A 27,822-nucleotide genomic window follows, 5' to 3' on the forward strand; every position below is an offset into this window, starting at 1 on the left:
CACACACACACACACACACACACACAGAGAGAGAGAGAGAGAGAACCATTTACCTCTTTGGAGCCGCCGTTCATGGAACAAGCAGCTTCACACATGCTCCTGGCCTTCTCCCTCTGCCCCAGGTCTTTGTAGCACTGCCAAGGAAAAGACCACAAACTGTCACAGCGTCGTTCAGGATCCTGTGGCGACTCTTCACGTTCACGCGAGCTTACTTTAGCGAGAAACACGTAGTTGAGTTTGGAATACGAGGGCTGGATCTCCTCCACCTGGAGTGAGAAAACAAGTGTTTGTTTTTTTTTGGAGAAACTGTGATGTGACGCCTGCGACGGCGCCGTGAAGTGGAGCGCTAAACCGACAGGTTCCCGCTGGATTTTAAACCTTCAGGACTTCTCCTCACTGACTATTCGCACACAGTTGCACTGAACAGTGACGCATGTTTGACTTTTACCATTTCATTCCTTTAAGATGCAGTTTTATTACCGGGATTCTTCTTCTTCTTCTTCTTTTTTTAATGTTGTGTCATTGAACATTATCTTAAAATATGTCTGATTTTATACAAATTCTTCTCGTCAGGTACAGATGACTTCTGTTTAGAAAAGACATTGTTCATCCCGGACCAGACGTCAACAAGTCAACCAGAAATCAGATTCTGACGAGATTTAAACATGGAAGTATTTCCTCTCTGCTCGGTTTGTGGTGAACATTACTAGACAGATATACTGAGCTATAAGTGACAGATGAAGGGGGAGCAGTAGCTTATCAAAACCACGTCACGCTGTTGTTTTTATTGAATAAATCTAGTGCTTGTTTCGGCCGCACCAGTGGTTGTTTTCAACCTGAGGTGTTAATGGCCCACCGCTGGGTGGGAGGCTCAGGGCCTCTACAGTGCTGCAGGGTGTGTTTGTTAACGTGGTTCCAGCGAGGATCTCCTCCTCCTCCTCCTCCTCCTCCTCCAAGTCACAAGTGACGTGTCGTAACAGATTGGACCAGATGGCGAGGAAACACTTGACGTGACGCAGAAAACTTAGCCAGGAGCAAAAGTATTTTCTCTGCTACGTGAACATCGGAAACGTGGGAACGCAGGCTAAGAAATTCCAAATAAAGAGGGTTTCATTATTGAGAACTTAAAACATCACCGGAGCATTCAGTAAACAGTAAATTACAGGGACATTTGTGCGTCAAAATTTAGATTTTTCTGTCATTTATTCCTCAATAATCGATAATAAACTATGAAAAGCTTGATTTTGTCAAGTCAGGCACCATTGTTCTTACATGTTATATTTGTTATTCATTATATTTGGTGAAATCACAGTAACTGGATAACAAATTCATGCAAATGCTGACTTTTTTTCAAAGATAGAAAATAGACGTTTCGGTAGCTGCTACTGTTGACCAAGAGAACACACTTACGTAATTATAATTGTCTTAATAATTTCCATAACTGTGTCGCAGGACACAGAGCGAGACAATAAAGCAACTTTTTTTCTTTCTGGAATGACCGTGACATTAATCAGGGGGAACCAATTAATCTGTGAGGAAAAAATATTACTGGCAAAAACACATGCTAACATTTTAAATTAACTGTTAATTTACAAGTACTGAACGCAGGCATGCTTAGACTCAGCCTGAAAACACCTTTCTTAAAATCTTGGAACCGTGAAGCAGCATTTTAGAGTTATTAAAAAAGAAAATTGTATAATTCTTCTCACTAAAGCAATACAACAGAGCTTCCACAATAATCTATTCATCTCGAGATAAAGCCTCGTGACTCATCAGGAATAAAAGATTTAAAGATCTGCATTTATGTTGAGGTGTGATTGGGCAGAACACTGAACCTCACTTCGCTCAGACGGCGTGAAGACCTCACGTTACCTTCAGAAAATTGTTGAGTGCATCTTGGACGGTGGCGCTGGGAGGCTCTCCAAATAAAGTTGCGGCGACTTTCCTCTCGAGCCACGACAGCTGAGCCACCTGCACCACAAACAGTTTGAAACATCATTTGGCTTCATGCCTCAAATTCTACAAAACCACCGACAAGCAAATACCACAGCTGAGCAGTTAGACTTAAGACTACAACATAGAGATTTAAATGACTTGTGTTTAGCATCTAAAGATTTTTGATTTTCCAGCTCTCGGTGAGACATTATTCTAACATAATGATGATGTTTTTCTCTCTCGACTTTCTCCTTCAAAGCAATGACGTCTCAGAGCAAACCGACAGTGAAATCAAGTGCTTTAACAGATATGCTGGATTCCCAACTTAATGAATTTTGTGGGTACACGTTTATGGAAAGCAATCCCCACAAAATTTCCTTGCAGGATTGGTTACGTATCATTTTTCTTCACTACTGCAGCCAATTTCCTGCGACTTTTCCAGGATTTCCATGACTGCCGTTACGTTGTACGCAGAAGTCTTTCCACACTTTGTTTTTTTTTAGCGGGAGATGATAATGATCAGCAGAAGCCTGGGTCAAACATGTAATGTTCCTGCCGTGCTCCATTCTGAACAGAGCAGCGTCTAATTGCAGGTGTAGCGTTGCTCTGGCGTCATCGCAGAACCTTTCAGACAGAACCGCTGCTGAATTCAAACAGTGGATCATTGTTGAGTGTGAACGCAGCAGAGGCGGCCCATTAAACTCGATCCCCGAAAATATCAGGTGTTACTGCTCCGTTGCATTCAGCAGGAGCTGCAGTGTAAATGACTGGGATAGAATTTAATCAGGGCAAATCCCTTGTAATGGCTTCCTTCCGTCCTTTCAGGTACTTGGTACCAAACTCAATGATGAACTGAACCTCTCAAGCTCCGAGACAATAATCCATCAGGGGACATGATTTTAGATAAATGGTCGGTGGCTAGAAGACCGACAAATGAAGAATGATGGTCTCAAAAGCAATCAGCAGCGGCATCAAAAACAACCGAGTGCACAGAAAGAACATGAGCCCAAATAGAAACAGGATGAAATTATCTCCCCGGTACAATCTGATGTGAGGCTAACAACGGCTGGTGCTAACCTCTGCGAATGTCGGGGAGGGGAAAAAAAAAACAAACCTCGGGGGAAAAACTAAACAAGAGGGAACGAAGGAGGGGAACCCGTAGGTGGGTGAGCGGAGTGAAGGCGGAAGCTGCACGGACAAGTCGGCCCTCCATCAATTCATAGTGTGCAGACGTGAGGCCAGAAGCGAGGAGTGGGTGTGTGTGTGTGTGTGTGTGTGTGTGTGTGTGTGTGTGTGTGTGTGTGTGTGTGTTGGACGTTACGTACGGCGTAGCACCAGCGGCCCAGCAGGTAGTAGGACATGGGGTCGTGGGGCTTCAGCTCGATGGCTTTATCCAGATGATCCTGGGACGACGAGGCAGACAGAAGATTTTCACTGTTGATTCATGACGCGGCTGCTATTTCCACTGCCTTCTGTTCTGACCTGATCTTTCCTGCTTCACCAAGCCACAAGTATTTCACAAACACCTCTCACACACGCGATCTCGCCCGAGCCACCACACACTCCTGGCTGTCACGCACCCTCCCTCGCTCTTTTCCATTCTCCTCCTCTCCGATTCAGGTTCTATTTTTTTTTTCATATCTTCCCTCCGCTGCTCTCTTTTTTCCCTCTTTCACCTGTCAAGAGTTTTGAAGGGGCATGGTGTTTGGGGGTGTGGGGGGGGGCTGCTGACAGAAGATAAAAAGCTACGTGCTGTTGTTCCATACTCCATCTTATGCAACTGTACAGTTAGAGGAGTGGCCTGCTGGCTTAAGTGATACGAGTGGCCATGCCCCTTCCGTCTGAGTAAACAGGAGACGCTACAGCCAGTGCATACGGTGGCAAGACAGCGCTTTGAAACGTCCTGGTTTTCTGTATGAACGGGTCAAAAAATGTGATCTGATCTCTAAGTCAAGAGAAGAGACAAACACAATTTGATTAATCTCATACCACACTAACAAACCTAAGCTTTCAAGTCTTTAATGACAACATCCAGCAGGCATTCATTGTCGGCGTTAAATGAACGTAAAGCCAGGATTTAATAGCCGCTTGAACCTGCGTTGGCAGAAATAAACCAAAAGCAAGCTCTTCCAAGGAGCTGCAGATCAGGCCTGCACAATGTTCAGGAAAGGTTTGAGGGCTGAGTTCATTCCACAGCATCTCGGTTTGACTGGATTTATTTTCTTTAATCCAGTAGATCAGTCTGTGGCCCAACTATTAAAGCTCTTCTCCCCAACACTGTGTGTGTGTTTGTGTGCCTTGCATGTCTGCCATCGTCATTAATGTCTGCATAATTATCTGCGTCAACAAGTAAATATAGCTGATCATAAAAAAGTGCATTAAGGCTTCGGAAGTGTTAAAAACAAAAAGTCACATACAAGTGAAATGCATTTATTTTCAGTCTCCGGTGGATTGAGCTTTCTGAATAGTGCCTTTGGGGGTCAATGAAGTAGCCACCGTACGATAAAGTAAAAACCCATAAAGTACTTGGATTACAACCTACTCCATTAGTGAGAAACTGAGGAGTCATTAAATTCGGAGGCGATACCTTAACGTGTGAAACAATATCACATGTTAAGGCAATTTAAGCAGAAAAAAAAAAGCAGCGAGAGGAAGCTGTTCTACATGCAGGCCATGTTGTAAACATGCAAACGTACTATCTCGTCATAAAGGACAGAGAGTCATGGCCTCTTACCTTAAAGATGTATCCATTTTTTATCTTGTTTTGGATTGTGTCGTACTCTGCCATGATTCCACACATGATGGCATACCTGTACAACGGCAACACACGCCAAAACCAGTGTGTGAGGCACATTTTGGAATAACAAACAGAACTGACAACACAGAGTTATGATGAGTATTATTTCCACGTAAAACCTCAATACTATAACATTCGGAGGGACAGTTTTTTGGGCGGAATGGAAAGGTGAAGCTCAGGAGACCTTCAGCAATGCCTCTCCATCACACCACCTTTCCTCTGGGTCAGTAACACCGAGCTCACAATGTGGTGCTGAAAAACCACAACACTCGGCGGCCTCCGGCGAGACTCCTCATTAGACCACTTCAGCAGAGATAAGCTGCTTCGCCTCCTTCCCTCGCCTACATAATTAAACCGCAGTTTTGGACCAGTGGGCAGGTGGAGGGGAAACAAAGGGGCAAGTTCAGCCTGGAGATCTGCAAGTCAGCATGACGCTGAGGGTTTGGAGAGGAGAGAGCTGATCAAAGTCTTTTCACCGCCGGGCTGCTTTGATCCTGCTGGTACTCTTGTTAGGCACTGTGGAGTGACATAAACACCTTTTTATATAAAGGATCAGTGTGTGCAAAGGTCATCTGACAACATCGCCCGACACGGTGGTGCTGATGGAAGATGGAATCTACGACTGCGTGTGTTTTTGGTAACGGAGGTGCCTCGTACACGAGCGTGGGTTTTTTAAAAAGGGTAAGACATGTTGATGGTCTACTGCAGTCACTTTTGCTCATGCTCTGTCTTCAGATCGATCAAGCACAGCATGCTGATGCAGACGACAACGCCCAGATGAAATCACGGATAAGAAAAAGGGAGCTGTGGCGGACGGCCAATTATAAGAGAAACACAACAAAGATAAAGAAACGCGTAATTTCACAAGGTTCTTATTGGTAAAACCCGAACATAAGCATGAATCCTGCCGGCTACATTCTTGCGAGAGAAATAATCGCCGTCCCTTTTAAGTTCACTCAGCAGTCGCGTGCAAAGGCAGAATTGTGTGCAACTGTAACCGAAAAGAGCGAGGTTTATTTTCTTAAGGTAGCGTTGGGTGCGCCCACACTGCCACTGGTTGGCGCTCGATGAGTGGAGAGCTCCAAAACATCAGAGGCGCAGAGACGCTATCAGTCTGCAGTTGCACTGCCTGGCTTCCAATGATAACACACTACTGGATGTAAAAGCTTTGAGCAGATCCATCAGCAGCGACTCAAAGGCCGCTGAGAGGAAAACGGAGCCGGGACACTTGGGTGTGGCCGCACTTCATACGGTCGCTTGTAGTGGGTCAAGTAGTTCCTACACTGCACTGGTTACCTGTTTATATTGATAATTTCTTTAGATGCATCTTTGGATTACATGAGAACTACAACATTCCAGAGGTATTCTAATCTCCAAAATGGGGGAAAACGTTGGAAAACTTAAGTCTAAAAAGTCTAACTTAAAGTATGGTGTAGCCTCATGGTGTTAAAGACGGAACAATTTTGAGGGTTTTTCCACAAAAAATTCCCATTGAAAGACAATTAAAAAAACATTTTTCTCTGATTTTGGCAGAAACAGCTTGCCAAATCATTAATAAAAGTCATAGCACACTATTCTCAATTTTTCAGTGTGCTTTTTGTGCGCATTCACACAATGGCACAGGACCGGTTACACGACAAAAATCTGTCATCAGTAAATTAAACTGGGCCCTTGAATAGTAGTCATTGCCCCCCCCGCCTCTCGGTAGGCACAAAATCAACGCATCAACCCGTCATGTGATGAGAAGTGACTTTGGACTTGGTGATTGGCTTCCAATGCAAGTAGCAGAACTCCCCTCTTCTTTCTCCAAGTTGTAAAATGGAAATCTTAAAAAAAACAACCCAAAAAAACCTCTTTAATGAGTGGGGAGGATAAAAACGTCATCATCACTGGATGAAACTGAAGACAACTATTTTTATATGGAGGATTGAGCTGGCAGGAAATATTCACACTCTGATGCCACTTCAGTACGAGTGAGACACAATTTCAATCCAGAACAACCACAAGTGACATTTCGTACTTCTGGATATTTGTCAGGTTCAACACTGTGTACAGGCACTGAAAAGTCACTGTAATTATAGGAATCCATCATTATAGTCACTGGTGCAATAACTTCATTCAGATGGAAAAAAGTGTGAGATAAGAACAAAATAATGATGGAGCAGTTGTTTAAAAGAAGAATCTTATGATTCCCCTTACAGTTTTGCATGTCAACATTTGGAACTTATTTTAAATGTGACCAAACAACTGAAAATGTTTAACTGCATCATGGACATATGAAATTCCGGCATATCTATTCCAAGCCTTTATTCTCAACCTTTAAAATGACCTTAAATCCTCCGCAAATCCAAACAACTAAACCATACTAATGACTTTGGCACTACAATTTTCGTGGGAGTTACACTAACTATTTAGTCATCCCTCTCCTTTATGAGCATGTTGTAATTTGCCGATGTGATTAAATGCAATAAATCTGAGCAGATGATGAGACCAACTAGAGCAGCATACCAGAACGGAATGGTAATCATTACTGAGATCAGGCTGTGCCCAGGTGAGGGCTGTGGGAGAAATTGCTCAACATCCAGGCAAGTGCTACAACTAGTTGTGCTTCCAAGAGATTGGCTGGCAAAAAAAAAAGAAAAAAAATCAGGATGTAGCACCACAGGCTAAAAGCAGATGAAATTATGTCCAAGTTGGTCCTTCTTGAGTGCTTGTATCCTCCACGGTATGTCATTTTCAAACATAAACATCTAAAGTTTCACAATGACCTCCAGCGGGAGATGAAGTGTTGTGTTTGGTCTTATGCAACAGGTCTATTGTCACTGTGTGAAACTGCACAAGGCCCTCGGTGGAGACGTGGGGGCGGAGAGACACGGGGGGAGGGAGCGAATGAGGAGATGGGATGCGAAGGTGTACAGAGGTGTGTCAAGCCTCGGGGGCCGAGCTGCTGCTGTTTATCCTTTTCTTTCTGCTGCAAGTTGAAATACTATCTCTCCTCGACTGTCTTAGGGAAGAAAAGGGAAATATTAACAGGGGGCAGGGAAGGTGGGCGGCGACGAAAGATGACAGGGGCGGAAGAGTGGAGGACGGAGTACTTAATTGCGCAAGGTTAGTCGGTGGTTTTACCTCGGCTCAACGAAATCCCAGACTCTAATGGGAAAAAACAAAAAGGCCTTAAGTGGCGGCTGCTTTGCGGAAACAGCAGATTGAGTTCAGCCAACAAAGCCAAACATAGACGGCTCTTTCAAGGACGGAGAGGGGCGAGGAGGAGCCAACCTGTGACAATCCATCTGAAGGAACACGAGAAATTTACCAATACACTTCACCTGTAAAAGAACGAGAGGATACATGGATCAGCCTTAACATCATGGCGAGCTATTTTCTATTGGGTAGATCCCCCATTTTCCTCGTCCTCGTCCATGGAGGCATGAACTTCAAAAGGCCTCCTAACATGTGCTTTGGTAATCAGAATACTACCACCAGATCCTTTGAGTAGCGCAAGTTGTGAAGTGGAGCATCTATAAATGGGACTTATTTGTCCCGCGAACCCCACAGCTGCTCCATTTGATTGAAATTTGAGAAATTTGAAAGTAAAATCAATCGCCCTCTGGCCGGCACCATTGGATCCAATTTTCTCAACTGTAACATATCAACATTAAGGACAAACTGTTCACCTGAACCCACATATATTCTTCCCACCGTTATGGGGCGGCATGTCTCGGTTGGTAGAGCGGCTGTCTCCCAATCAGAAGGTTGCAGGTTCAATTCCCATCTCTGCCTGCCGGGGGGACAATGGTCAGTCTGCCCCAGGGCAGCTGAGGCTACCTACGTAGCTTATCACCATCAAGTATGGCGTGAGTGAATAACGCAATGTAAAGCGTCTTTGAGTGCCATGAAAAGCGCCACATAAAACCAATGCATTATTATTATTAATAGAGGGACATATGAGATAACCCTTGTTATTCATGTCACCTCACACACACACACACACACACACACACACACACACACACACACACACACACACACACACACACACACACACACACAGGTTACTAGGGCTACCGAAAACAGAGCACAAATCTGTCACTAACAACGGGGCACGTGGTTGAAATTGAAGTCTTTGCAGAGGTCAAATGGAGCGACCCGCCCCTCCACCAAGCCCTCCTCTGACTGGCACTGCCACAGTCTCCCAGCCTAATCCACAAGCCTTTGTACCATGGAGAGTCAGGGATTACCATAGGCTGACTTCACACAGTGGGATCTTTGAAACCACACCTATAAACAAAGCAAGGGATACAACTATACAATCGCATCTCCCGGGTGTCAGCCTGCTGAGATTAGACAAATAGGCCTCATGCTCACTGTCACGAAAGGCCCTCATGTAACCCAATGCATGCAGATGCAACAGCAGACACACACATCATACACACACATATATATATATATGAAAAACAGACATACCCAATTGCTATTTCAATACCTCAGCAAAAACAAAAACATCTGGGGTTTACAAAGACACCAATATGCTTATTTCTCCATTTGCAGCATGCACATGGTTTAGCCACAAATAGTTACAACAAACACAACAGCGATGCTGTAATACAAACCAAGAACCAGACTAGATTTCCTCATCAGCTCCCTGGAGTGCCGTAATGTGGTTGCACCGCCGCATCTTATAAAAAGGATCGGTCAATGCAGAAAAAAAATGACTTTCCCCAAGGGGGTTAATAAATTATATTATGTTGAGTTTATTTCAAGCTTTGAATGAAGCGTGGCATTTTTTTTTGTATTTAGCTGCTTGCTTGCTTCGTTAAAACAGATTGTTTTTGCCGTATATGGCATGCTCACTAAACATGTTCCACAACCTATTGCCTTCTTGATAATTCATGAGCAGAAAACAGCATCTATATGGACTAACATTTACTGTAGCTAGCGTTAACCACGGGCAGCGATGAAAGGCGATAAACAGTTAATGTGGAAAATATCCACCACCTCTCCCCTAAACTTCTTTGCCGTTTACGTCACATGCTTCACCTCACAGCTAACTGCACAATAATCACCTCACGTGAAATATTCTATTAGAAATTTGTCAAATACCTTTACTGCTTTTGACAGTGCCATCATTTTGACTTCTGTGTTGAAGGAGAAGAGATCTCAAACTGTTCATTCTGTTTGTTGATCACACAGACTGATTATTGGAATTTCATATAGGAGCTTCCTGCTCTATGTTTGTGATTGACTCGTCCATCACGGCCAATGAAACCAGGCATAGACCGTCAGTCCAGTGACATCGTATCAAAAGCAGATTTTTGTCGTAAAGACATTTACAAGAATGACAGATGAAAGCTGGGGGTGTCCTCCTTTCCGACTGGCAAATCTTTATAAACCCACAAACTGGCATTGCAAAGCACACTGGTAATACCCATTTCAATGCAGTTCTGCGAGTAAGAGAAATGCTTACGCACACATCAGGTTTCGAAAGAGACCTCATCCACTTCTCCTGAGCTGTGTGCAGAGATTTGTTGCATGATGGAGTGGGGAAGTATGTGTAATCTGCTGAGAAGTGATGACTGCTGCAGGGACGCCGTGTTCATTCATCAGCTGGTGTGTAGACTCACAAAGGTTGCTGGGTGGTCTTTTCTTGATGTGTGAAGTCCACAAAGGAAAACTACAACAACAGTTCTCAATGCGACACGTTTGAGGATATCCAGCATTAACCTGGATTTGATCAACACACAGCAGAGGAGGCGAGAGAGAGTTGAGCAATAACGGTCTGTTCATGTTCACGTTATAGCCGTGTTTAATGAGTTTCTGACACTTTAGAAACCAGACCAACTAATGCAAAGAGAATGTTTCTACACCGAATACGCACCGTGGGTGGGTCTCTGATGTTGTCCACCAATTAATGCATAAAGACATATAGAGGAAACGTGTACGATCCTCACCCTCGAGTTGAATCTACTTTTTAAACACCTGTGACCAATGTGAAGTTTGCCGAATCACAAACTTGCAAAAACACAACCATGGCTCAGGTTTAAGTGTGTTCAGTAACAGTCAGCGTTAATTCGTTCAGCCCCTGAAGAGGTTCAGCGCCGTACCGTTCACAGAGTGTATTCGATAACTTATTAGGTGAACTGCAGATACACCAGAGCCGGTTTGTTCAGACAGTCCTCCTCATCCAACCTGTAAGCCGTCACTCATGTGCCATTGTAAACACACATTATCATGTCATGAGAGTTTCTTAGCTTTGATTTCCCGGATGTGATATGATCTTAAGACAAAAAAAAAAAACGCTGACTGTTTAATAAATTCATCATTGTGGTTACCTTAAAGCTGTGCAGGTTCTGCAAGAAACAAATATCAGTATCTACAATGCACTTTTAATTTGTTTTTGCAGATACTCCAATAGGCTGTTACACAACAAAGTTGCAGAACTTTCACACCCAAACCCAATTTAAATTGGAGTATTTAGTGATGTCAAGGTTAAAAACGGACTTCATTCACAAAGGCCATGTGTAAGTAGAAGCCTGAACAGGTAGTTTGAGTGGCTGAGCAGGAACTGAGTGACAGCATGTCTTTACAACTGCTGCCAAACAGTGACGGGCTGAGTGGCATTCAGGAAAACAGGTGACAAGTTTTCTCACGGCATCGGTACTCTAAGTAAACAGTTACCTCAGACATAAACTTCCTTGCAACACTGCCTGGCACCGTCCCCAGTTCCCTGCCTCCTCCCTTCTCAAAGTGCGGCTTTACCTACTTTGCCCTGTCCATTCAACTTAGACAGCATTTCTGCTCGGTTTAAGAATCTTACAAATTCCATTAGTGGATACAGGATTAAGCATTAAGCTTTTTCAAAGCTGTTGCTCTTAATTAACTAAACAAACACTGCCTTCTATTTCACTTGACGTCTGGAGTGCTGCGGTATGTGCATGAGCTAATGCTAATTATTCCCCAACAAGCGGAGCAAGCGGGGATAAAGCGGGCAGTTTTTCGTGTTTCCATGAGCATACAGTACTACACACGCAGAAATTATCCACATGAGCTCAATTATAGAGGGCACCAATTCATGCATGTGATTAACTGTAACAAATACCTCCAATGGGGAACGGTTCTGAAAACAACCCCACACGACACGGCAATTACAGTATGGAATTGATATTTGCCAGGCTTTCAATGCCGAGGAATAAATAAACCGGGTTTAATAAGACGCTGTATCATTTTAATGGAGCTGCATATGAGGGTCTTCGAACAGCAGGATGATCTCAGAGCTGCGTTTGGAGCAGTCTTCATCGCTCGATTCCAGCCGTGGATTCCATGTATGATAGGCAGTCAAGTTTTGACATGAGTTGTGTTTCAGAGGAGGAATGCTTTGGGGCCTGCACAAATACAAATGGGACTCATGCCATCAGGCCCACTGCGTGCGGCTAATTAAAAGCCAGGGGATTTTTGCCTGAGTCACCAGCGACTGGGGTGGTACAGATGAGAAGAGGCGCTCCTGACTTCCTTTCCTCCACTCGCCTGCTAATGACCTCTGGCTCCAAAAATCCCCTTACCTTGGTGGTACGCTGAGGGAATGTCAGACACAGTTGTTAGAAATGGAATGATTAAAAAATGTTAGGCACAGAAATACACAAAGGCACACCCGAACCTATCTCTGCAGATATCAGCTTTTGCGATTTGTGAGTGACAAAACAGTGACAAGGACACACAATGTGAGCACTCGCCTTGTTGCTGCATTTATCATCAGCATATCCTGGAGCGCTGCTAAAATACAGGTGTAAATAACAGCGTAATGCTCCTGCTGTGAAGCAACCGCCAACATGAAGGCTACTGTAATAAGAGAGGACCATTAATCACGCGAGCTATCCCAGTACATGCATCAGTGTCCCTCCAAGTCAAGTTAACCCAGGCCTTGTTTACATTCCTGAAACTGAATGTGATGCTATCAGGTGGATGAGGGGGTGATCTGAAGGAAGATGTTTGGGAGGTAAGCTACTGTTATCTCGTAAACACGCATGTCTGCACTGCATGCAGGAATGCTCTGCTGAAAGACACTATTTCACTTTTTTATTTCACTAAATATGCACATTTATCTAGATACTCCTCTGCTTCTCTGTTGGTTTGACAAGAGTAGGGAAACGCACAATTGGGTTGCTCCTTCGTCTGCTCTTCGCGTGCTTTGAGTGAGTTTCCTATTGATTTGGTCGCGGTACGCTTGCTGAACTAACCAAAAAGAAACGAGTCAAACTCCCATCCATTTAAACGCAGAGCAGCAGCTGCTCCAGGGCAACACGTCACTCAAAAGCTCAGGCCCCGCAGCGCCTCTCATCTGGGGAAAGTACCTGTTCCTACGCTTTCATCCGAGCTCAAGAGGATTTCACTTTTTTTTCCAAGTTCAAGGGTCCTGTTATTCTTCAGGTGCGTGCATGACTCACACTCGCGGTTAGACAATTTTGAATTTAACAGCAATTGTTTAAAAACTGGAAATAAAGGAAACATGTGAAACCTACCACTGATGACTATCAGCACACATCGGGTTCACACTCACTGCCTCTTCCCCAATTTTCTTTCCTAGAAGGGGAGCAAAAAAAAAAAAAAGAGCTAATGATCATGTACTGAAACATAAAACCAGCGCACACTCTTGAGCCCTGGAGATTCTTGTTCACATGATGAATGAAGAAAGTGTGGATTAGCAGAATCAAAGGGTGAGTTAGCTGAGAAAACACAGCAGGATACATAGATATCAAGACTCATCACTAGGTGATGGATTAAAGCAATGAAAACAGAAGTTGGGTGAAATTCTACACTGGAAAAGAGCTCAGGTTTAAATCCTTCATCACTCAGTGGCAATAGTTTCGTTCCATATGCTCTATAAATATCCACACAAATGTTAAATATGATGCCCAGTTGCTTTAAATAGCCACATGTCTAAAACTATCAAATGCTGCAATACAGGTGTCTCTCCAGGAAGCACCAGGTCGGCTCTGATTCCAGGCACATCGACGAGGAGGGATTATAGACATTAGGTCATTCCAGTCCAAACTCCTGCAGGATCACAAAACCAGTTCTGTTTGAGGAAGACTCAGTGGTATATGGTGAACGCCTGACAGTGTTGATCGTGATGATGTGTTGTTGCGGAGAAAAAAAAGGTGAAGTAGAAGTGGTACACAACTACTGCAACTGAATTTACCATAAATACTGCCCGACATATTCCAGATGCAACATTAACATTGACTTGATTCGTGTAGGTTAGCATAGACATGGCTACAGATTTTTGTTTACTTGTGACATAATGGATTATTTTGACTCCTTAACTCTATTTCAGCTGACACTGTAATGGTTCTGTACATCTAATCTGCAAAAAAGACTGGATCTGTAACTTGGCAATTCAAAATTAATTTGCAAAGCTCCGTGGTGTAACGACACCTGGCCCTTAAAGGGAAAGTGAGATGACACTCTGGATAGTTTATTTCATGTTGTGCCCAAAACAGGCTAACTAAACTTTGATTCAATATGATGTTCATGATGCTATGATGAACAAGCCACTCAAATGTACTTGCACCATGTGGCTTGAATTGATTTGGCCTTAACAGTAGAGGGAGAATGTGATGGTTGAGTAAAGCTTTTCTAGTGTTTATTTGCGATTTACAACAGCATTGTTGATTTTACATCTTCTACATTGAAGTGTGTGTGTGTATATATATATAAAAAATTTTTAAATATATTATTTGTGTGAGCACTAGAAATACTGTTATTTATAAATTCCCAAATGTATTTATGAAGTTTTTCATATGGAAGGATTCTTTCTGACATAAACTGCATTGATTCAGGCCTGTTTTTCTTGTAAAATATATACTTGTGACACTGGCGGTTCATTCTGTTCATTTTAACGTAAACAGAAACCACTGAAAGTCTAGTCAATTCTTTGTGGTACAACGACTGCAGCCAACTGATTGAGGTCATTGCAGAAATCTAAGCTTGCGCGGATTTGGGTTTTCCACATGAGACACTGACGTTTGTGGCTTGGCGAGTGAAACTGTTGGGTGTAGGACATTACAACATTTGAGATCCACAGTGGGAAGTTTGGCCCCCTCAAAAAAAAAAAAGAGTTATTGAATTAAATTACCAGCTTCTGCATAGAACTTCCTCTCCTCCAAGGTTGAGCCGATGTCATGGACGTCACAGTGAGCTCGGACCAGCCGCCACAAAAAAGGTGAGTTGTGTCCAAACTAGTGAAACAAGCCGCAAGAGTTAAGCCACAGGGATTCATACTCAGCCATGTAGACACAAACATGTCTAAAGTGAGTGTACACACACCTCCTCCCTCTGCTTCTGAAGGAGACGGAGACTTTCTCTTTTGTCTGACTCGCTACCCTGATGTAAACAATCGATCCTGCTGAGGAGGACGGACAACTTCTCCTCGGGCTCTTCTCCGACTCCGTGTTCTTCATCGCTCGGCTCTTCGTCTTCCTCAGAGTCTGTCAGAGCAGTTATGTACCTGAAAGCACAAAAGAAAAACATCCCACTTCAGCATTTTGCAATTAAATGCTACCGATGTGGATTGCCAATGTCTCCGTGGCTCCAGTCGACAGGTCGGACTGTCTGCATCCTGCCGTCAGCGCTTTGGCCTCAAGAAGCATCAATAAAGAACTTCTAGCTGCACCTTCGACTTGTGAGGTGGAAGGAACACACCTCAGGTGAGGAGTTTCTCAGATCAATTCAGATCCTGTCATAACGAGCAATTTTTGACAAGCTGCCTTCTGCAAAGGCGCCGATTATATAGGATCCATCTTCACTCCCTGTTTACATGGCGATGCCGCTTCGCCTGTTTACATAAGTAGGTCACGTAATTGTTTATAAATGTTAGCTGTTAAGAGCGGCGTGACGTCCAAATGTGGACACCTGAAGGCTTTCCTTCAAACACAGGGGGACTTGTTTAGCGCGGTGAGGCACGCACTGATGTTTTATGGTGCCTTTTCAATGACTGAGCATGCACCGACACCTTGAGCCAACACTTAGGGAGCAAGAGAGAGAAAAACAGCAATATTAACGGTACGGGGGGAAAAAATGAAAGGTGCAGACAAAAGGTAGGAATATGAAAAGCCGCTATTAAGTGTTGGCAGCAGCTGCATGTGCGTCATTGGTGGTTAAGAGAGTATGCTGGGCCGCCAGCCACGGTTCTGAGGGGATGTGTCGGAGCGGGCCACAGACAGAAACACTGTGGGCCCAGCAGGTGCCTTGTGCCGGGGGCTGCTTGCTAACTCCACCCCATAACACACACCTTCAACCTGATTACAGGAGCAACGTGAGGGCATTTCTGTTTCACTCCAGAAAGGAACTGTCAAGAAAAAAAACACCCAAAAAAAGTACCAACACTGACAAAAATCAACAAGACAGCTGAAACATGGTGTGCGGAGATGAAGAAATTCACCCTTACTTTTCAGAGCACAGTGTAAATGCTGCCTGTTCTGGTCCGCTGCATTCTGATTCAAATAAAAGGATGACTTTTTTTCAAAGCTGATACAGTTTGACGAAAGAATGAATCTAGCGTGTATGCAAAAGGTGAGCCAGGGCAGAAGTCTGCAGACGGTTTTGGCACATCTGATATATCAAATTTAGACCTGAGGTGGAAAAAATGCCAACAAGTCTTACCAAACATAAAGGGCATCATAATGACAGAAAGTATAAAAAAAGTAACTCTAGTCAAGTAATTTTTATTTATATAGCACTTTGAAACAGATGTGGCTGAAGCCAAAGTGCTTTACATAAAAGACAAAAATAAAATAGAAGAGTCAAAACAGCAAAATACAGTGAAACAATAAGATTGGCAATTAAATGTATTTGATAAAAAATGTTTTATCAAAAGATGAATATAAAATGGAGACAGTCAGTAGTGACTTATGACTTCAAAAGAAACAAAGTTGATTTAACTGTGTAAAATGTGGCATAAATGGCATGTTTTGAAAAAAGCACAAATACTTAAAAATACAGAAAATGTGTTACTTCCCACCCAATGTAGGGCTCCCTTTTAAAAGCTGCGATTCTTAGTAGTCCTAATAATATACAACAATAATTGCTACACCAGAACTAGAATAAGTGTGACTGCATGATGTTGCTTTCCACTGAATTAGAGGTGACCGCGGCAAACAAGGTACTTTAATTCATATTAATAACATTTTGAAGCTAACAGAAAATCAGTTCTTGTAGCGTTCATTGCACAGGGGACACTACAGGAAGAGGATGTGGACATGGACCAGCATTTGTTTGCAGCGGCGCAACCGGAGATTGTATGATTGTGACATCAGCCATCTCGCTTCCCAACAAAAGAATTGAGATTTTAAGCCTTCACTGTATCACCTCAAATAATGGTAATACATGAGGACTGTGCTGTTGAAATATGTGACACTGTAACACATCAGTTACATTAAACACCACTTTTGCAATCACATATTCAAACTCAGTTATTATGTAAGTTTGCAAACAATTTTTTTTTTACAGATGAAATGATGAAGCTTTTCCGGTCTTGCAACAAGTTTTATTTGTAACAAACTTTGATGAAATAATCAGAAAATAAAATTAGAATTTATCTATCAGAAATTGGGGCAGTTGTCAGAACTCTTTCCTCACATCAAGAAAACCCCGGCTTGATTTTGTTTCCAGATTATCCCCAGGTCTTTTTTCGAAGAGTCCAAAACCATATTTCTTATGTGAATTACAGACTTTAAATTGTCTGTCGGGATGAGTGTGTGGTGAGTGATCGTGTCTTGGCTCTTTCACACACTGATAACTTGTTCAGGAAGCCTTGCATCCACAATGAAAACAAAATATTTTTAATAATGATAATTGAATATGTCTTGAATGGATATTTGACAAAGAATGACTTAATCTACAAGTTCACTTCATTTCACTGTCACTCAGAACCAACACCCTTAGTTACAATAGATTCATAACAAATACTTAAAATATAGCATCTCGCTGCTTTGGGATGTGATTCTTTGTTTAGAAATCAAAGTCGGTAAAATTGTATCCTGTCCCGAGTTTGAAAAGATATTAAAAATAATCATAAAAACACACTTGTTAATATCAAAATTTTAGCACTATCAGAAATAACTCTATAAGTGCTTTGTTTTGCACATCCTTCACATACAGCAGCTCTGTAGGGACGTGAGAATCATCAAGTAGGACAAAACAAGACTTGACAGCATCCTGATTTTAATCTCAAAATCATTTTGGGACAGTGTGCCAGAGCTCTGCTACAGTCCTCCTCCCCTCACTAATTCCCCAACAAACCCCAAAACCTGCAGCCAGGCCTCAAATCGTTTATTGGCCAACACAAAAAAAAAACAACAACATCTGAATGGGTGTGTTTTGTTGTCTGGTTGTACCAGTTTACAGTGGCAGTACCTGGCAAGAAATAAGTGTGTGGCAAGCTAGGAACATTGCTGGACTGGACTGGTGTCATTTGTTCATTCATTCATTCCCCAATTCATTCATTCTTTCTTTTGTCCCTGTATTCATTCAGCAGTCCGTTTTCTCTTGCTCCCCGCAGTTATTTACTCAGTGGAGCTGGAGAGACAGGCAGTGGAGTACTGAGTGATCAGCGCATTCCTGTCACGCCATTCCACGGCTCATGAATCACTTGAGTTGAAAGAAAAAAGAAGCTAAGGATCTATTTGTATTACTTTGTGTGTTTATGTAATGCGTATATGTTTGTGTAGGAACCATTATTATCCTTGGGATGTTACGAGCAGCGCCTGGATTTGAAAGAACACGTTTAAATATTGTCAGGAGTATTTCAACACTGACCGGGGGCATAATGCGGCAGCGGGCCGTGCAATGAGTCACACAACAGCCAAGACTGAAATTATTTTCTGTTGGCATACAAGAACAGGGCAGGGGGAAAAAAATGCAAGAAGTAATTTCTTGCAGTTTGTTTGTGGTGCACAATGAAAGGTGAAAGAAAAATGAAGATTGAAAGCCGATAAAACAATGTGTTGACCTTGTTATGACCTTTGACACGTCTGGCCAGCTCAAACATTGGACTGTATTTTAACAATCCAAGCACTCGAGGTGGTTTAATGCATGCATACAGTAGGGTGCATTGCTCAAAGTGGTTGTACCCAGTTGCTCCAATCATTGGCAGGTTTATATATATATATATATACACACACACATACATTTTTTTTAACTTATAGCAGACACTAAAGCATGGGCAGGTCATTCCCACGTAATGTCAAGTCTCAATCAGGCTACGAGTGCACCAGCATGACAGGCATGACGGGCTACTGATGCACAAACAAAATATAATGCTTTTCAAACTATACTAACACAAATCAAGCTGCCTCCACATAATCATAAACGGACACCAATCACAGTGACACCAAAATGAAGAGTCATCAATTTAAACATGGAGGCACCAGCAGCCACAAACGCATCATTTGAATAGTCCAAGGATTTCACTTATAAAGCATTTTACCACTACTCCAGCAGTCCCAAAAGAGCTTTAGATTATCGGGACCGTTTCAACATATAACTTAGTCAGATGTGGGATCGAACCTGAAACCCCAGTGCCTGAGCCATCGGTTCAAATCGGAACATTCTTCCTGTGCAGAGAAGCAGTGGCATTTATACCTTAAACCTGGAGGAAAAGTAATTGATAAGGTCAATAAGCTGTGCTGTTTGTGTTTCACGCCACACACAGCTGTGCAGAAGCATGGACCCCTTGACCAGTCACATTAAATTAAAGCTGAAACTTTGAGCAGGCGGTGAGGTTACAGGCCGAAAGTTCCAACAGGCTGTATACCTACCGAAGGAGAGCAACCATTCAGTGTACACATCCCAAGGGGCAAAGCAGAGATCTCAATAGAGCTCAGCATTAGCGGTCTCTGTGGTTACCCCATCCAAAACAAACCCCAGTTACCATCCCAACATTTCAGAGCGCTGGAGCACGCCGGCCGGCTCATTCAGCGTCTGCTGGTGGGGCCAGTGAAAGCCTGCTCAGCAACAATGCCCAACTCAGTGGAGAGAGTCCAGTTTTTCTTTTTAAATTCTCCCTTTCACACCCACACCACAGGCTGCACCAGTGTGCAACAGCATCACTGGGTCCCTCACTGGGCCACCAGTGCTGGGTAAGTGACACAGGAGGAATAAATGTGTCAGAAAGATAAGGGATCAGGCATTTTTCACAGATTCCAGATGTTAGATGTCAAGCATGAAAGCAGGATTTCATCCAATTTGCACGTGTTGTCACGTTTCACTCTGCAGCCACAATGTTTAAAATGTCTGTGAAACTTTCTCCAGAAATAGCAAGACAAAGTCACAAGTATTTAAACTTTGGTCTGGTGTGTACAAGTTGTATACAAATGAGGTTTTAGAGTCTAATTGTGCAACGGATGGTTTATTTTGCAGGGAAATACAAACCATCCCCCCAAAAAAACGTATGATTGGAAGAAAACTTTAACTTTCAATGTTTTTAAATTGAACACTTTCAATGTGAATTGTTGGTCACAAAATGTCTATTTTTTTTCTCAACAATTCTGTAGCGAGCCAGCAAACTTACTCATCCAGTTATCTCTCACCGAGAGGCTTCTCTCATACAATACGACGTGTTTAGTAAATACAGGGACTAGCTGGTCACACTGGTCGGGGGTTCTTTGGCGGACGAAATTAATGAGCAAAACTTTGTATGAAAGGGGAAACTTCATGTCCTCTACTCTATGCTTAAAATACTGAAAGCACAGAGGGGACGTGCTTGATGCTACAGGAAGTTTCCACAAATTTCAAACACACATTATGAAATGGAACAATTATGAACTCCCAAATCCAACACAGTGTCACTGCTTGACAAGGATTGTTCATCTGTGCATCCAATTTCTAGCTTACACAGCCTACCAAGGATTTTAAAATTGGGACTGGAGATCCAAATATTGATGAAAGAAAGCCTTTTACAGTCACCGTCTGGTTCATCAGGAGAAAAATGACTTGATGTGGATGGTCAGAGTCAAACTCAGTCGGTCGGAGAGCAGCTCTGTAAGCACGATATACATTGTCCTCCTAAAACCCGAGTCAGTAAACATGTTTGTTTGGCTAAAAAAAAAAAACTTTCATTGGAGACTGAATCTGAGGATGTACTTGAGAACGTCCCGGGAACGTACAGATGTGAAGCAAAACACCGTCAACAGAGAAAACAGAGCAAAGCTTTTAATCACAAAGCAGACAATAAGCGCCTTTCTGTCTTTCTAAACATCTCTGTGTGTTGATCAGGCTTGCCCGTCACTAAACAAAAAAACCTTCTCCCTAAATCTGCTTAAATCAACAACTATCCAATTTCATAAATGTGATTTTGGAACAGGAAAAAAAGAAGCGGTAATATCCTCTAGCTACAGCGATGTGATGTGAATAAACTCAGTGGGAACTGTTGATGGAATTACAAGTTCCTACAAGACACTTTGCAATGAGGCCTCTGACAGCTTGGCACATTGACAGTGTGATTGATGCGTCTCCTGCCCTGCAGAGAGGGAACGCTGAGGAAGTCACTGTGACGCAGGAGGAGCGGGGCGATGTGAACAGCTGAAACTTTCAACCTTGTGCTCCGTTGTGATCGACACGGCCATGTTTCTCGGATCTGACGTTATGCCACTCGAATAGTTCTGCTTGCTGGCGGATGTGCAGAGAGAATATACGTCACATCATCAGGTGGGCGCGACACCGCTTCTCCGACAACAATCACACCCAATGAGCTTTGTAAACACACTTTGCATTTATACATGAACACAATGACTATATAGTGTGCAATGGGAATTTCAACACAAATGTGAGAAACAATTAAGCTTGCAAAAACAATACAAAAAGCTGCCTTTACCATCCATTATGGTTTGCAGCACAGCTGTTTGGAGAACCTGATGAAGGCCTTTGTTTATACATTTGCTATGTGCCCACACACTGATGCCAATTCTTGCAGATGTTTATCGAATAAAATATAAAATTTCCACACATTCCTGCTGCTGTGAAAATGTTTTAAACCGGCACAACCTTTCTCAAACAGCAAGACGTTCAGCTCCGATGTTTGCAAACTTACATCCTGAACCATGCAACAAATGCACTAATCTTGCTAATCTTGAATATATTGTTTGCCAAGCGCTTTTCATCTTTGATCTCGCTGACATATTTTGAGTGTTCGTGCACACAAAATAGACTCCAATCCAGCTGAGCAGACATGACGAGCCCCTTTATAAGGATGCGAGGGTTAGGGATGATAACCGCTTCTCTTGCGGGGGGGGGGGGTCCCTTTTCTTGGCGGCACCATTCCCACTATACCCCCACACCCTCTGCTCATACAAATAACAGAGCGGCAGGAAAGTATCTTTAATTATGGGAGGTGTGTGCGTGTTGGGATTTCTTTTCAAGCATAATCGCCCCGGCTGTAATTAGAAGTATTTGATGCGGCCGACAACTGCCACTCAAAACATGCAAACCACATCTGCTAGAGGGCAGCCTCACATCGCCTTCTGCACCGACAGCCAATGAGGAGGGCTGATTAAAGGCAGCGCGATGCGCAATGTTTATCCATCATGAAAGAGGACTCATCTGATTGCGGTGTTATTACCTCTCCGTGAACTGCCTTCCTTCCAATTCCGTGAAATATATGTGACCCCGGAGATTTGGGTAATAAGCGTGAAACACGTCAGAAAACACTTGCTCCTGGACAAATGACGCAAGCGCTGCAGGAAGCAAGCGTGTAATTTATCTTTTTCAAACAGTAACAGATGTGTTGACATGTGTCTGAACTCTGAATGGATCACAATTACGTTTAACATGATAAAACAACCGATTTCCTCAAAACATCCCCTCCTCCACTCAGCACAACCTTTGCATGGAATGCCATTGTCACAAGACAGGAGACATTTAACACAATACTGAATAATTGCACAGGGTGTGCTGGATGATCACTCAACCTACTGTATATTGTTGTAATAAAAAAAAAAACCCTGCTTGGAGGCAATTGATTAATCACTGGCATGGGAGGGCTCTGCTCCAAGGAGATATATCCTATGTCTCTGCATATATACAAAGCTGTGTGTTTTGGATGGCAGTGCGGCGGCGCCGGGTGTTATGATGCCGGCTTGGCACGTTGCAGGCTCTTCTTCCAGCAGAAACATAGCAGAGGTCAATCGAGGTTGAATATAAAACTGCAGTCAAAATGTCAGTGTTCCAACAGTAAAATATCTCCATGAGATGAAAAACCCATTACTAAAGATTTGATCCAGTTTTGAGACCGTGCTGATATTGGATCTGGTCGAATCAAAGATCCTCAATGTGTAATGTTATATACTGAAATATTAAGGCACCAGATTAATCAACATCATTTACCTGTTGTGCGTTTGTTTTGGTAGGACGAGGGTTTGAAATGGTTCAAAAGAAACACATCTGCTGTTTACGTTACCTGAGTTTGGCACGAGTTCAAGGCATTTGGATGGAGGTGGAGGATTGGGCAAGTGATGCTTGATTAGTCTGCTGTTCTACGCAGCACCTGAGGCGCATGGAGGCACTGCCACAGCTATAATTTAGTGTGTGGAATCAGTGAGCTAGTTAGACTGGTAAAATAGGAGGGCCTAAACCTTTTCCAAATACACATAGACAGATTAGGCAGTTTAAGTAGAAATGAACTTGAGATTTATTTACAAACACCTCTTGACATCCACAAAGAGCTTTATGTTGTTTGTTACTGTTGTATCTATGACAATAATTGACATTAGGGATCATTCTGAGTTTGACCAAACTATCAGACCACTGACACAAATATTAATAGTAGCCAACATCACATTTTATGTTCGCAAGAGTAGACACAGCTATTTTACAACTGTTTAAACCAACATCTGCTTTGTGTCATTACTCACTGCCAGCTCATGGAGTGCAGCTAAATATTGTAAACAGTGAAGTCTGCTGGTCAAACCATGTAATGATGGAACTGCTTCTTTATTAATTCAAGCTCTGTCTCATCACAGACATGTCCTGCAAAATGTGTCCACATACTTATTTAGAACAGTGATTCCAAACCTGGGTGTGGGTCACCTTTGGTGCTTTGAGATTTAGCAGCAATAGATGTGAACATGTTGAAGAAAACCATCTTTGTAGAGTCTATAACAAGCTTAAGAAACGGCTTAATGTTTCTATTTGAAGGCTCCTGCTTTCAGTGGAAGTGGGCCCGTCCATCAGCAACCTGCCTCACTGTGACGTCTTGGTCAATCAGAGACCGTTGGATTTTTGGTAAAAGCGACAAACTGCCACTTTAGAGGACATATTCGATGCAAGAATTACCAATCACGCATTTATCCAAGTTAGGGGTGTCAAACATCTTGCTAAAATTTGCCAGCGGTGAGAGATTATGATTAACTGCAATACATTTATTCAAACGCCAGGGGTGCACTTTGGTCTGCATTATGTGGCAAGTCAGTTCAGATGATCAGTATTACAACACAAATGTAAAACCAATCCAATTGGTTCCGTGCTAACTTACTTCATTGCTGATTCTCAATGTATAGTATGTGTACAACCAGTTCTGTGCTCCCTCTCCTGGCACATGAGAGAAAGTCATGAGGCATTTAAAAATGTCTGTATGCGTCTCTTGTTCACTGTGCATAGCTAAATGGGTCACTTTCCTCCTCTGTCTGTTACAGGCGGAACACTATGTAGACATTTTAAGAACTTTTGGACACGTGATTGTTTCACAGAGATGCTTTTAGCATACGTCAGCCTGGCAAATTAATAATGATCATGACTGCAACCAGCCAACATTCTGCTGAGATCAAAGGTCTGCAGTGCTGCACAATAAATTATTAATTAAAAGGTTATCCGAGGACAGAGTGGTTGGGTGTGAAGCTGAGTGCTTCAGCTGGTGTTTATATGAAGTATCTCCTATGTCACTGAGTGAAGAAAAGCAGGAATGATGAGAAAATTAAGTAAGAAATCCAGGTAGACAGGAACTCACCCTCCCTCACTCTCCGCTTCCTCTGAACTCCGGGTCTCAGCTCTGACCCCACCGATGGCCCCCGGTGCCCTTTTCCTCCGGGTGGGTGTGGTCCTGTGTTGGAGGGCGACTCGCCGCGCCTCATCGCGTCCCCTCAGTTCCTCCCTCACCTGCTCCTGGAGCGCGGGCAGGGCGCTCTTCAGTGCCTTCATCTCGTCCTTGAGCTCGGACACACACCGAATCAGGTCTTCAAGGCGACCCAGCACCTCAGCCTGACCGGTGGGCAAGCCGGGACCATCCACGACCATGATGCTGGGCCCCTGATCGGTAGCGTGGTTACGGTAGAAGCCCGGACACGAGGCTCTTCTTTCCGACCTCAAACCCCGGAAATAGACTACGGCCAAGCCGACGCTGACTCCGGCCACCCCGGCTAACGCTCCCAGGACCAACAGCTTGCTGTCTGCTTGGGCCATCCTGCAGGCCTGCACACAATTCAATGGAGAATCACGTTATAGCCACAGATGCATCTAAAACCGGGGAAGAAAAATAATAATATAAACATTGGGCTCCTGGGATAGCAATCTTTGCACCTTGCCACAGAGGCAGGCACAAGAAGAAAGATGTACAGGTCTAATATTTACAATAGTTGTGCATTAGAATAAACACCAATTAGTCAGATAACATGCCATCAGAGGATTCTGATCTTTGAATTGCTAATTGTCAAACTGCATTAAGTGACTCACTTTAGAACTGCAATGATTATTTCAGAAAACCATCAGAGAAGTGGAGTGTTGCCTCAACAATATCCACAGTTTGGGCTTGAGGGCCAGTTTGTAACATAGATGTGAATGAGTGAATGTTTCCACTGTGATGAACTTGGGACATACAGGACATACAGTACTCCATCTCTGACTATGCATCTGTTATACATTTTGTTCTAATGTTGGATAAGCAATTCACTAAGTAGCCAACGTAAAAAGCAGCCAGTGGAATAAACAGCTATTGGATCTGTGAGTGCTTCACACTTTGGTTGGACACAGTATATATCTATCTTATCAAGATGGTGTGATATTGATGCTGTCAAAAACTGTGTTACTCTGCTGAAGGTTTGAGCATTATTCATATTTTATTTTTTAAATTGATCATGGAGAAGTGAAGCCAGAATCTTCACGTTTCCCCTCAGCTGGGTTGAGGACTTGTGACAGCCACATCACATGTTTCACATAATTTTCACACTCATCAAGCGATTCATTTTCCCTCCAGGAGACATAAATGGGGTTATTGTGATTCTGCTCGAGAGCACCCTCACCAGGATAGAAATGCTTATTCTGAGAATAAAGGCAGCCTCTTTGAACAAGTGTGTGTTGATTTACAGTAATTCTCTCCTGTAATTAAGTGGGTAACAAAAGGGACAAACCGTGCCAGGACCTAAACCGAACATCCAGGTTTTCTCATGTGTTTGCACGACACTGACAAACAACTTTCCCTTTAACTCCACAACTGTCCTACTTTAGCTTTTGAGCTCTTGTTGGGTAAGCAAACAATCCGCCAAAGAAATGAGTCATGCGTGTGAAAGTGTGGGTCCTGGAAGAGTTTACCATCCGTCTGCAGCACACTGTGTAACTTTGTAAGAATGGCTCAGCTGGCCAACGAGCTCAGATAATTGGATCAACACATAATCAGCCAGACGGCGTGTTAGCCAACGGTCAGCAGCGGCTCGTACGACCCGAGAAAAGACCAGTCCGTCAGCGTCTTAAGCACGCCTCACCCTGTCACATATTAAATATAATAACGACAAAACGCCGTTAATTAGCTGCTAATGGCAAGCTCTTGGTGCTAGCAATAATCACAGCCAGCTGTCGCATTCTAAGTGACTGCAGCTCGCGCGAGGCGCTTCGGGGACGTTAACGGGCTCCGTGACAGTCTCACGCTCTCATGGCCATTCTTTACGCAAACACGTCTCCCGCGGAGAAATAAAGCAAACACCATTACAGACCTTTAATGGACAGGTGGGCAAAGGGGGACTGCTGTTGACTCGACTGCTCTCTCTGGTCCCGCGGTTATTGCAGTCCGTGCGGAATCAAGGACTCGACGTAAACGTTCCGGATAGCGTCAACGTAACATGAGCGCTCCCAGAATGAATGAATGAATGAATGAATGAATGAATGAATAGATAGATAGATAAATAAATAAATAAATAAAATCTGTATATACAAAATCTTGTGGAGTCATGACCAACAGTGTGTGTGTGTGTGTGTGTGTGTGTGTGTGTGTGTGTGTGTGTGTGTGTGTGTGTGTGTGTGTGTGTGTGCGTGTGATGACCATGCACTTGTTCATTATTATAACTGTATATTGTTTTTATAGGCAGTATGATTAGAACATGTGATTATATAGGAGACACTATTAAATTAAGTTTTACTTCTTCCTACCCCTTTCAGACATGTTTATTTGTTATCTGCATAAGTATGTAACTTGGATAGCAATGACTTATTTTGTATAGATTATATAGATACATTTATACAGGTCACCAAGATCGATCTACATACTATTGGCAAGTATGTGTAGGTTGGTCTTACGTCTACGTGAACTGAATTCATTCTGTTTGTATTCAAATTGTTTTGTTTTGTTATTGCGCATGATCTAATTCTAGAAAATTCTTTTGGTATTGACCCTGAGAATTCTACAGTGACCTTGAGATTGTTAATGGTAGCACGACTGTAAAATGTTCTATCCAAGAAAACTTGGTAAGTTGATGAGTAAACTTATTTCCCTTTGTTACTAGTTAACTGATGGACTAAGTTAGAGAGAACTTGCTGAAGTCTGTTTTTCATCTTTGCTGGTTTTCTCATTTTGAGAAGTATATACATGTATGGCAACAGAAAACACTTTAGACCTGACACATGCAAAATCTCAATTTTAGTATAAACTCTGCACATAATTACATAGTTGTTTTCTTGAAGACATGCTGTTTGTATTTGCAATAAAAAAGCTCCTTTTTATTGTTTTTGTTTTTCTTGCAGGTCATAGTCAATGGAAAGATCTATTATTGACTGTCAACAAGTAAAGTTCACTACATTTATTTTAAGAGCTGTGTAGCAGAAAATCAATTACATGCAAACAA

The 27,822-nt window shown here is 42.9% G+C and overlaps 1 protein-coding gene across 1 annotated transcript in view; it reads right to left on the reverse strand.

Moving 5' to 3' along the window:
- Positions 1-26,752, reverse strand: part of rmdn2 (regulator of microtubule dynamics 2) — a 28,246-nt gene extending 1,494 nt beyond the window's left edge. The window contains exons 1-10 of the mRNA XM_080508060.1: positions 26,698-26,752; positions 24,723-25,183; positions 15,053-15,233; positions 14,862-14,964; positions 13,246-13,306; positions 4,670-4,745; positions 3,261-3,338; positions 1,873-1,971; positions 213-266; positions 54-134 (exon numbers count right to left, since the gene is read on the reverse strand). Of these exons, the coding sequence (XP_080364186.1) occupies positions 54-134; positions 213-266; positions 1,873-1,971; positions 3,261-3,338; positions 4,670-4,745; positions 13,246-13,306; positions 14,862-14,964; positions 15,053-15,233; positions 24,723-25,174 (1,185 nt within the window). The 5' untranslated portion in view covers positions 25,175-25,183; positions 26,698-26,752. The remainder of the gene's footprint in view (positions 1-53; positions 135-212; positions 267-1,872; positions 1,972-3,260; positions 3,339-4,669; positions 4,746-13,245; positions 13,307-14,861; positions 14,965-15,052; positions 15,234-24,722; positions 25,184-26,697) is intronic.
- Positions 26,753-27,822: the final 1,070 nt, after the last annotated feature.

Source organism: Blennius ocellaris (assembly GCF_963422515.1).
Source record: "Blennius ocellaris genome assembly, chromosome: 13".
Lineage (NCBI taxonomy): Eukaryota > Metazoa > Chordata > Actinopteri > Blenniiformes > Blenniidae > Blennius > Blennius ocellaris.